At 37.1% G+C, this 12,594-nt stretch overlaps 1 protein-coding gene across 2 annotated transcripts; it reads right to left on the minus strand.

The window, feature by feature from the left end:
* Positions 1–2,042: 2,042 nt before the first annotated feature.
* LOC308701955 (uncharacterized protein) lies at positions 2,043–8,345 on the minus strand. Of its 2 annotated transcripts, none has more exons than XM_081384451.1 (6): positions 8,286–8,345; positions 5,200–5,598; positions 4,311–4,376; positions 3,618–3,737; positions 2,569–2,615; positions 2,043–2,141 (listed from the first exon to the last, which is right to left on the minus strand). In XM_081384451.1, exons 1-6 carry the CDS (start codon positions 8,326–8,328, stop codon positions 2,115–2,117), a joined length of 702 nt encoding a protein of 233 aa, XP_081240577.1. In that variant the 5' UTR covers positions 8,329–8,345; the 3' UTR covers positions 2,043–2,114. The 2 variants fall into 2 exon arrangements, with proteins under 2 accessions (XP_081240577.1, XP_081240576.1); XM_081384450.1 differs by having other exon boundaries at positions 2,569–2,618.
* Positions 8,346–12,594: the final 4,249 nt, after the last annotated feature.

The following is a 12,594-nucleotide window of genomic DNA, read 5'->3' on the forward strand; positions in this document are numbered from 1 at the left end:
TTTTTTTTAAACTGTTCCTATTTTTTTTTTCTTGTGTGGAGCAGACAATTAGACCTTTTTTAATTCATGAAAGACTAAAGGCAACTTTTTTTTAAATCTTAATTTAATTTATCATTTGTTTCTACAGAAGGCCACGCCCCCTGTTGTGATTCAGCTGAAGCTGTGCTGCGATTGGTCGTCACTGCGCTGATGGGCGTGGCTTCTGCGGCTGCTGTTGTTCTTCTGGTCAATGACGTCAGAGCTTCAAGACGTAAAAGGTAAAACGAAGCAACCAGAAGAGATGTCATTTTTAAACGTAAAGATGAAAGTATGTCTGGTCTAATTGTTTAGTGATGGCAAAACGAAGCTTTGCTTTCATATTCTCTCCATCTGAGGCTAAAACTATGAATATTCTTGAATATTTGTTTTTATTCTGCAACTCGTTTTTGTTAAATGTTTTAAAATGTTCTTAATGTATGTTATGTTGCTATTTTAATTTCCTTTCAAAAATGTATGCAGAAACTCCACAAATAGCCTACACACATTTGTCACACCAATGCGGCACCCCAACACTGCACGTTTTCTTTGTCTCCCTAATCAAGCACACCTGATTCAACTCATCAGCTCATTAACCCCATGATTAACCCATGTGATAATGAGCTGATGAGTTGAATCAGGTGTGTTTGATAAGGGAGACAAAGGTGCCGGCAGGACAGGTTTGGGAACTGATATACAGCTATGATCATTAATGCCTATATTATCACTGAAGGGGAGTCATAATAAGAATAAACTATGAATTCAGATTCACATTGAATGACAGTTGTGTGGAAATTGCAGTCATTTGCAAGAGACAATTTCTCACGTTGAGCACACGAATGCGTGTGTCTTTTATTTAGATGCAGAAAAACAATGGCGCTGCCGAGCTCCCCACGTCATCACGCATTCAGAACATTTAAAGGGACCGCGATCCCTAAACAGTTATGAAGAAACACGCTAATAACAAAGTGCTGCATTTATAATCTACAGTGTAGAACTACGCTTAACAAAAAAGGTGAATTATGTATGTCACATTCACTACAGTTGAATAAAAACACATTATAGCATTAAACAGTTTTTTTAAAACACAGTGTAAATAGGCTGCACATCATAACACATTAGAGGAAATTTCACATTCTAGCAGCCGTCTTCATGAATAACATTACAAACTATGATTTGAAGCAAAATAAAACAGAAAAATAAGACAGAGGTAAGAGGCCACATATCAGACAATGAACACATGATTCTCTTTTCTTCAGGATTATAGATATTGTAGTTTTTCATGTGGAATTTGTAAATTAAATAAATTTTGTTACTGATAGATGTGTGTTAGTTTTATACAGAATCATTACAAATAAGTTTATGGAGAACATAAATGGGATTTTTACTTTCATAACTGATTTTTAAACATTCAGTAACATTATATAGACATTACAATTTTATAAGCTTGAAAGATCATTTCACCCTCTGAGGCCCGAAGACAGTAATATTTCTGAACAGTGACTTCATGTCTTTTTCTGATGGCATAACTAGTGACCACATGCATTAATATTCATCTGACACTTATTATAATAACTCCTGTGATAAAGTGCATGTGATGCTCATCTGTTGATGTGAATAAACACGTCTGCTAAATGACTAAATGTAAACGTGCACTGAGTGACTGTCACATTTAACATGAGGTTTATTAAATAATCTTAGTTAGTGTTATAATATCAAAGCAAAAGCAATGGAAATTACTGCTCAAAACATCATCCTGTGATTTTACCCACATTTAAATTAAGAAAATATCCCTCAAAAACAATAAAATATCCAGCAAAACCACACAATCATTAGATTGAACAGCAAGCATTGCACAGAACGAGGGAAATAATGAATACATATACATATATATATATATATATACAGTATATATATATATATATATATATATATATATATATATATATATATATATATATATATATATATATATATATATATATATATATTATATAAATGAATAAATAATTATCCAAGAAAACTGCTTTGCTTTGTCAGTATTTTTCAATGGTAATAATGTTAAAGTATAGTCGGACACTGATCCTGCTGGGATCCTCTCAAATCACACAATCTGTATTTTTATTCTGCAGAGAGAGAGAGAGAGAGAGGGAGAGAGGGAGAGAGGGAGAGAGGGAGAGGGAGAGAGAGAGAGAGAGAGAGAGAGAGAGAGAGAGAGAGAGAGAGAGAGAGAGAGAGAGAGAGAGAGAGAGAGAGAGAGAGAGAGAGAGAGAGGAGAGAGAGAGAGGGAGGAGGAGAGAGAGAGAGAGAGAGAGAGAGAGAGAGAGAGAGAGAGAGAGAGAGAGAGAGAGAGAGAGAGAGAGAGAGAGAGAGAGAGAGAGAGAGAGAGAGAGAGAGAGAGAGAGAGAGAGAGAGAGAGAATCAGCACATCTGTCATCTATCAGTGAATTCAATTCTGGTAAATGAGTTGATTTGCCATTAGGATGAGTTTGTCAGTGCAGGGGAAATCAAACACAGATCTCTGAAGTAAAGAAGTTCAGTACAGTATCTTACCTCATCTTTTTCCAGTCCTTCGTAAAGTCCTTTGGTTTTCTCCCTGTCTGCTTTAAAAAAACAATCACATACACAAAATTAAACACTCAGAATGGGATATTGTACACACACACACACACACACACACACACATACATATATATATATATATACATACTGTAAACAAAAAATGTGTGTCCCACTCTCCCCAACTCACAAAACGTATCCAGTGTTGGGGTAACATCAAACGTAACATGAGTTACATGAGTAAACCAACCCAGCAAGCCCAGCCCAGGTGAGAAAAAGTAATGCAAAAGTGATGTAGTGCATTACTCTCCAGAAAAAGTTACTAAATAATGTTGCTATTGATTACCTTGGAATGTCGAGACTGACCAGTCAGAATCAAGTATTCCAGAGAGCAGTGTAATAATTGTGTGTGAAACACATAGGGCCACAGTGGGGGTGGTGTGGCGCAATGGATAAGACACATGCTTTTGGTGTGAGAGACCCGGGTTCGAATCCACTGTGAGACACTAATGTGTCCCTGAGCAAGACACTTAACCCCTAGTTGCTCCAGAGGCGTGCGACCTCTGACATATATAGCAATTGTAAGTCGCTTTGGATAAAAGCGTCAGCTAAATGAATAAATGTAAATGTAAATAGGGCCAGATAACAGCTTGTGGCAGTGCAAACCTTTCAGCGTTAAAAACTTTACCAAAGACACGCAGTAAAAAGTGGTTATTTTTCCAGCTTACCTTCCCGATGCAAATTTATGAAAAAAAGAGTATTTAAATGAATCATGCAAGGTGATTTACTAAGGTTTGCAGTCGTCAATGTACTGGTATTTGCACCATTATTTATTTGCATTATTTGCACCCCCCTCCCCCCCCCAAAAAAAACACTTTAATTTGCGCAGATCTTGGTGGATTTCATTGGTCATTATGGAAATGATCCGGGTGTGTCTGTGTTCTTTTATTTGTGTATCGAACTTTCCATTCACATTGCCCTGTTTAGTAAATCAGGCCCCATAATGTTTTCCTCTCACTATAGTATCCGTAGATAACACTTACCCTTTCTCAAACTCCTGTGGCGATAGTAAATCACACCAGCAACTGCAGACACCAGCAGCAGAACAGCAGCACTTATTACTGTGATAACAGCTGGAAACACACCTGAATACACACCTGAATCTGAAGACAAACAGCCATTAGTGTGAGAGAATATGACTGTCTGTTTATACAATATGCTTTGGATATATTCTCTATGGACATTATATCTCTATGGACACTTTTACATTGTAATGTGGAAAGCTTACTCCTTTATTCCAATGTGAAATAATCCCATAACAGTTTATGAAATTTGTGTATGTTACCAAATCATTTTTCCAAAGGAGAATTAGAGATTAACTTCCCCTGTTTACAGCTAAACTATCGATGCACAAGAGATGCCTTTTCGCTGTCTGTGACCCCTAACATCTGTCATCTTGAACTTTACATATGTTTGATCAGCCGCATGTTTCTGTTTGCCTTTCCAGTAGCACGTATCCATCAGCATTATTAATTATTTCTGATATATTATAAATAGGTTTTTAAGATAGTTTGACAAACAATATTTATAGATATTTGAAATGTGTTTAAAAGAACAACAGCAATATCGTTTTAAGTGAACTATAAAGTCAAGCTCCCTTAAGAACAGTGCATAAATAAACTGTATTACATGTTATGCAATATATTAATAGATAAAAAAAAAGGAAGAAAACATACTCATGTTAAACTCCCGCTTCTCCAAACGGGGTTCTGCAGTGGTTTCGTCTTGATCAGACAGAGAAGCTGGAAAACACAAAGCAATAATAAAGCAATACGAAAGAACACATGACTTGATGTTTTTGATGTAATCTTTTGATTAAAGATTACAAAGACATATTAATGTTGGATTGTTTGTAGGATCACAGGATTTCAGTAATGTCATATTTAATGTATATAAAAGTCAGAGTCATCAAAAATACAGTTTTTATGTTGATGAACTATTCAATTTACAGCTGTCACAGGTCTGTTTTAGTTTCATTTTCATGGACTTTTTGTGTTTTTGTACATGAAAGTTTATAATACATCATGGAAGATGGACAATTTGAATAGATGTGTAATATTAAATATTCAGAATATAAAAAATAACTGTTTCAACATCTCTTATGACAAATACACCATAACAGACAGTTCTGCATGCCATTCTCTGATATATTTAAGAGACTCTAACACATCCTCTATGTGCCACATTATGGAAAAAGATGAAGAGGGTGCAGAGATTTCCAGAACGAAGGTTTTTTATCTAAGAAAAGTCCAAGCAGAGCGACAGTGTTCTCGACACACACACACATGCTCTTGTACAAACACTAACACATTCAACAACCGACCACAGAGAATGAATGGGGAGGAACTTAAATACACAGAGGAATCAATATAAAGAAAAAAGAAACGCGTTGAAAGTGAAAATAAAACTAAAAGTCCATGAAAATGAAACTAAACAGAAATGTGACAACATCATGCCAATGGCATTGATTGTGGTTTTATATCATCTTTTTCTAATAGATCATTTTATTTCTTAAAAAAAACTTATTGAGGGACTTATTGATGTAAATAACATCGAGTGACTCACCACTGACGACCACACTGAATGTTTTGATGGTGTCATCATGAGTGCTGCTGATTTTTTTGGTGATTTTTGTGCTGTCACACTTGCGGTTTCTGTTCAAGCTTTGCCTTTTGCCTGAACTCTCGCTTCTGATCAGCTCTGCTTCATATCGTCCAGCATGTTCAGATCTGATGTTTGTGATGGTCAGAGATCCAGTCTCATAGTCCACCTCCAGTCTGTCTCTGAATCTCCCGTCTTCTCCATCATATAAACAGCTCGTATTGTGATGTCCATTGACCAGAGCTATGCGAGTGTCTTCAAAATACCACAGAATCTTGTCGCGTTGTTGTTTGGTAACACCAGTCTTTAGAGTAACAGAATCTCCCTCCAGCACAGACACTGACACTTCATCACCAAACACACCTGAGGACACAAATAAACAATTAGGCTTCTTGTGTCTGTGTGTAATGTACAGGTTTCACCATAAAAATATAATCCTGAAATCATTGTGTTGACCAGCTAACCATCCCCATGAGGACAACAGATCAATAAACATAATAAAACAAACAAAGCATGAGCACCCTCAGTTATTGTAAAAAACCCATATTAACTAAACAGATTTGCCAAATGCTTTAAAACGTATTAGTGTTTGCGCTCTAGACTAGAATGTCAAATGTTTCTATTTACAGTGTGTTTTTGCAGCGGTGAGAAATGTAGCCAATCACAGACATGTTTGTTGATCTCTTAAACGCAGTGGCCAATCAGAGGTGTTTAATTTAGTCAATGTCAGTACCACTCAAAAACGCCAGAGTTTTTGTTCATTACTATGCACCGCGAATCCTCTCATTATAATAAACTAAGTGTAGACACGATGTAAATAAGAGATTCATTGTGCAGTGTAGACAGCTTCATTGGTTATAATGGAACTTGTGAGATCGAGATGAGTAACAGCTTTGTAGTAGGGATGCACCGGAATTTCAGCCGTCGTAAATTATCGGCCAAAATGGCATTTTCTTTTTTTGCTCGAAATAAAAAAAAAACCTGAAAATATAAGCCGGAAATATGCCGCGCCGCCCCTCCGTGTTCAGCGATCAGGTTTCACTCTGGTTCAGCATGTTTTTCAAGCGGCTCCGCTTCCGAAGATGCACATCTTCAAAGTGACTGCAGTGTTTCACTGTGTGTGTGCTGTGCTTTCCGGTCCATGTGTGCGCTGCGCAAGTTCTCTGGACTTGTTTCTCTTTGCAATAGCTTATGGCGCTTACGCTTTCGGTACAGCACGCTTTGGCACTTTTCCAATGCATGGTATGGTACAGCTCACTTCGACTCGCTTTAAATGGTACCACCTCTGCTGAGGTTCCAAGCGTACCGTACCGATACTAAAATGTGACGTGAAAACACTGCAGATCACTGATTGGTCAGACAGAATCTTCACTACCAGCGTCATTGCATTTGCAACACGAGACACCAAACCCGCTAGATTTAAATAGCCAGTAACAGCCACCGCTGTAGCACTTGTTTTTAAACTACTTGCTTGACTTGCTTGAAGAAAAAAGAAAAAAAAGAAATGGCTGAATCGTGGTCAGAGGACGAAGTGCAGACGTTACTCTAGTTGGTTGCCGCAACTATAACAATCAGTCTATAATCCCACCCACTTTGAAGCGGCACTAACTGCAGTGGAAAAGCAAACCGAGCTCATGCCAAGCTAAGTCGTACCACGCAGTGGAAAAGCGAAGCAAGCCGAACCGTACCGCGCAGTCCCGAACCGTACCGTACCGAGCCGTACTATGCAGTGGAAAAGCGCCACTAGTCTCAGCCTCAGACGTCTCGCCCACGAACTGTTGGATGACCATCTGATGCATATGGCACACTTTTCTGGAAACACTTCAGGAGTTTTGAAGTCCCGATCTGATTGGTTGAATTCGGGAGACGTGTGTGTCGCGTTCTTTAACGGTCCGCCTGGAAACAAATACCGTGACGCCTAAACCCGTCATGGAACAAGAAAGCCATTGTGTTTACAACCGTGACAATGAGCGCTTATCTGGATCAACTAAACGCTGGATTTTCAAAAGATATGAATATCGTGGCTTCATCGTTGCAGTAAACTTGCACAACATTCTTGAATTAATTTATTTGCACGCCGGCCTTTTATTGTGGGGAGATTAACATTATATTGTCACGCCCCTAAACATGACACGGAACCAAAACAAACTGTGATTGGTTGCGTTACATGTCAGTCAAATGTCCTCTGGGACAAGAAAAGCTGCGATAGAGTCCAGACCTTCTGCCGTCAGTCTGAAGATCTGGCTATGCGAGACTAGCAATAGCCCTACTCTGCTGTAACATGGTGTGTATAGCAGTGCTGGGCAACGCTAGTAAAATGGGATATCTCATTCACTGATCCACTCCCTGCTATCTGCTCACATGCTCTTATAATAATAGCTTTGTGGAACTGTGCATTAGTTTGATTGGTCAAAAAATAATCAATTAAATGTTTCAATTGTAATCAATTAAAAAATATAATTAACTACATGTTAAATCTGATTATGTTGCATAGAACTAAATAAAGAATAATACAGTATATTGATATATAGATATGAAAATATTGATATTTAATATTTTAATATAGGCCTATTTTATGTCCAATGTTTGTGTTATTTTAAACAAATGTGTGGCTATTTTAGTGGCTTTTTTATTTTTTTATTCAGATTCAGTAAAATTATTTAATTAAAAAAGTCTAATAATAATAGAATGTTAAAAAAAAAAACTAATATAAAATAAGAAATGAATAATAAATATTTAAAGGTCATTTTCGGTTTCGGTTTTCGGCCAAGTGCATCCAGAATTTTCGGTTTCGGGCCCAACATTTTAATTACTGTGCATCCCTACTTTTTTTTTTTTGTGTGTGTGTGTGTGTGTGTGTGTGTGTGTGTGTGTGTGTGTGTGTGTGACGGCGACTCCTTTCGCCTGTCCGGAAGAGGAAGAACTAGAAATTGCCTGTTTAAAACAGTGACAAGTACAATACAATGTAAGGTTTTAGATATTATTTTTAAATAACATTCATCGGTGAAAAGGGAAAGCATTAAACGACAAAATCAAATGGTCTGTCTTACCATCGAGCAAAACGCACAGAGTGAGCACAAACCAGCGACCCATCTTTTCATCTGCGGTGTTTCTCGGTTGCTATTGAGAGTGAGGAGTCACGTGCCGACTTGGGTTGATTTGGGCGGGGTCTGAGCCTGTCGGCCATGATGGAAGGAAACGCTATCGGTTGCCAGGGGCAACGCCTTCAGAACTACACAGAAGCGCGACTAAACATTCCAGAGCTCTTTCATTTTTGCGCATTTATTAGGCTATTATTATTAGGCTATTTATTATTTCAGCGGGACACAGACTGATCTACGAATACGAAAAAGAAAAGGAAGAAAGTAAAGCAATGCAAAAAGATAAAGCGAAAGAAAAGGGACCTTACAGGAACAAGCTCACACCAAGCGCAAAACAGCGGTATTTAGAGAAGATAACATATAATTCGTCTTGTGTTGACCTAACGGGCGATCTTTGGTCTTGTGAATCTTGTTCCCTGGCCAAACTGAGGGCTAAGTGAAATTTCATAACTTTATATTTAGGCTATTTAACTTTACCGTTGTTGTAATATTAGACTAGAGCGCTGACTTTGTATGTTTGACTGAATCGTTTGCTTTATTTCTTATTGTATAGCTTCTTGTACTTTTTACTTATAGGCTACTTACTTTTATAATGGCTATTATTGATAAAACTGAAATTCAACAAAAAGAGACAGGGTTTAGTTTTTTTATTATTATTTTTTTTTATTACAGTGATGATCAGAGTACAAATGCACATTATATATTGCCTGAACCATATTAATAAGTTTAATATTTTTAAAATTTAAACGGAAAGAACAATTTAAATATAACAATTTAAAAAAAAAAAGTTGTGTTATAAATATGCTAACGTTACATGAAGTGAATATAATAAATATGCGTTGCCTGAACCACATTTGTGTAATGTTTAAGATTTCTTTAAATGAAAACGAAAAGAGGCAGTGTAGTGTTTTATAACATATTTCGTTTTATTGTTGCCTAAAATGTACATACAGAGTGAGATAACCGGAGTAGCAGAGCGAGCTGAGTGACGCGCGTCCTCGGGAGTCATTCTCCTGAGCTGCACTTGACATTGAAGTCCGAACTTTGCGTACTTGCTATAGAGAAATGCCTAATGTCGGCGCTTGGCTTCTTGTGACAAACACTGGAGCAGTTTTTACTTCCAGGCATGGTAAAACAGTGCGGAATTGCGAAAACCTCCTCTACTACCGAGTTAACAGCACACGTAAACAATGATGTTTTGCCGCTGGAATCCTGCCAACATGGCGGATCGAGGGGAGGGGCCAGTGTTGCCAACTAATTTTCTGGGGAAGTTGCTAAAGGCAGATCAATTTGTTGCTAAAAGTTGCTAAATGACGTTGTGACGTCATTGCGCTATGACGTCATTACGTAATCGCAACGCAACACTACGCCATTATGTCATACGTATATTATTTGAAATGCTCATTTAGATTTGTTTGTAAAAAAAAAAAAAAAAAAAAATAATAATAATAAAAAAATATAGGCCTACATATATATATATATATATATATATATATATATATATATATATATATATATATATATATATATATATATATATATATATATATATATATGCACATGTATACATAGGCGTATATGCATACAGTATTTGTAAAAACAACACTTTTTCATGATCAGATTTTTTCATTTTTAAATACAACATTGATATTGTACAGTTAAACACTTTACAATTACATTTAATTTTATGTTTAAATTATTTTGCCAAAAATGTGAAATGCGTGCTACTGCTGCTGCTGCCGCCCGCAGCCTCTCTGCCTGGCTATATAGACCAGCCCCGCCCCTGTGCTCGTTGTCTTTTGTTTTCTGGTTTTCACAGCGATTTCCACATTTCCACAGGAATTATGAATGAACCGCTCTGTCTATTTAGCTAGCTTGTACGTGTGTTGTTTGGATTATAATCACTTTTCAAAAGTTGCTAAAAGTTGCCAAATAAATTTAAAAAATTGCTAAATTTGTTGCTAGGTGCTTTTTGAATAAAAAGTTGCTAGGGTAGTCTGAAAAGTTGCTAAATCTAGCAACAAAATGGCTAAGTTGGCAACACTGGGAGGGGCTCTATACCGTGACGACAACTCCTCACTCTCAATAGAGTCTGTCTTTCTTCCTGCCTCACAGAAACGCCCTCAATAATATGATATTTAGTGTAAATATAAATTTCGGATAATAAATACACGACCTGTTTAATATTTATTCACATCAAATTACAATAATCACTATTTCTTAGACCAAATGAAATAGCCTACTGCATTTAATTCTCGTCAGGCGAAAGCGAAAGCAAAAAGAAATCCGCGTAAATCCCCGTCTAGCCCAGGGGCGGGATATCGTCAACTAAACCCACACACCATTATTTTCGACACAATATCTTGTGAGACGTAATCAGGAAGTCTCTTTGAATAAGCTACACATTCCATTTAAATAGACCCAAAAAGCCACAGTGATTTTCCTTAGCAGAAAATGAATGTGAATCACTGAATGCCTGTGACGCAGTATAGGCTATATATTATTCATAGTGAAACTGCAGTAGACTATAGGCCTGAACTAACATGAATACACTATTTGACTCACTCCGAGTCCACGCAAAGCACCATTTCAATTGAAATAAGATGAATCCATCACTGATTTTAGGGAAACATTCTAATAAGTCGAAGCCTGGATTCATGCATTCCCCTATTCATGAACTTTTAAGTTTATGGACGCTTCTTTCTCTCCAACACAATGTAATGTATAATTCAAAATTCAGGTAAGGCCTTTGAAAAATCAGTAAGAACATTAAGTATTAAAAAATGTATTGTTAATATACGTGGTCTTTCAGTAATGGGTGGTCAGGTTGTGTTGGAGGATATGAGGATTCACACAGACACACACACACACACACACACACACACACACATTAGATTATCTCACTTCTGCTGTGTCGAAGCAGTCTGTTTTCAGACACTTCCAGCGTTCACATCTTATAGTGCTCAGAGAGATGGTTCATGTTGTCGTTCTGTTCTGCTTGTGTTTGTGCAAACTGGCTGGTAAGTAATAAATGTGTTTTATATGTTTGTATATACTGATTTAGTTCATGCTTTAGTTTTTATACAGAGTAATAACATGGAGATGCATTTGCTATTATTTTCAGATATTTTGAAATTGAACAAGTATTATTAATTCTGGTTTGGATTCAGGACTATCATCTGAATAACTTTAGGGACAGATTCAGATTCCTTCAACTTTTCTCATTTTTAGCTTTTATGTTCATTTATTTGTTCTTTCGCTTGGCTTCTGTTCTTGATTTTACTTTTACATAGTACTGAATCTGATCCTAAGTAAACCAACAAAGTTATTTAGGACCCTTAATCTGCGATCAACTCTGTTCTCCAGGAGTGTTTGCTGACACAGTGAAGTCAGTGTCAGTGATGGAGGGAGATTCAGTCTCTCTAAACTCTGATCTCACTGAAATGATGGACGAAGATCTGATTCTGTGGAGGTTTGGAGATGAAAACACTTTAATAGCTGAAATCAATGTACTGGACGACAGCATCACTGTATATGATGATGTTCCTGATGGGAGATTCAGAGACAGACTGAAGCTGGACGATCAAACTGGATCTCTGACCATCACAAACACCACAACTGAACATACTGGAGATTATAAACTAGAGATGAGCAGTGTGAGAAAGAGTTTCAGTCTCACTGTCTTTGGTGAGCTAAATCATTTTTACACACTTATTTTTGACTTTCCTTTTCAGCCTATTGAATACTTTCATTTTGAGCAATCTATTGTTTATGAATGACATCACAGACTCTCTCTCTCAGCACATTAAAACACTGTAAAAAAAAGTATGATTTATTCTGTATGATTTATTCTGATTTATTCTAATCTTTCTCAGCTCGTCTGCCTGTTCCTGTCATCATCAGTAACTCTTCACACTGTTCTTCATCATCATCATCATGTTCACTGGTGTGTTCATCAGTGTTGAATGTGTGTGATGTGACTCTCTCCTGGTACAGAGGAATCAGTGTATTGTCCAGCATCAGTGTGTGTGATCTCAGCATCAGTCTCTCTCTACCTCTGGAGGTGGAATATCAGGATAAAAACACCTACAGCTGTGTGCTGAACAATCCCATCAGCAACCAGACCACACATCTGGACATCAACACACTCTGTCACACATGTGCAGGTACCACAGCACTGATGATATATGTGTGTATTTACTGACCTGATCTCTGTTTTCTGTTGTAGATCAGACTGATGCATTCAATTCTTTCTTTA

This window comes from Scardinius erythrophthalmus, assembly GCF_964197995.2.
Source record: "Scardinius erythrophthalmus genome assembly, chromosome: 14".
NCBI lineage: Eukaryota > Metazoa > Chordata > Actinopteri > Cypriniformes > Leuciscidae > Scardinius > Scardinius erythrophthalmus.

Bases quoted from the DNA above. Each gene is read 5' to 3' on its own strand.
- LOC308701955 (XM_081384450.1), bottom strand. From the start codon at position 8,328: ATGGGTCGCTGGTTTGTGCTCACTCTGTGCGTTTTGCTCGATG. The intron at 5,599-8,285 runs GTAAGACAGACC...TTGTGTCCTCAG, and splicing joins TCTGTGCGTTTTGCTCGATG to GTGTGTTTGGTGATGAAGTG. The intron at 2,619-3,617 runs GTAAGTGTTATC...GTTTTTTTAAAG, and splicing joins CCACAGGAGTTTGAGAAAGG to CAGACAGGGAGAAAACCAAA.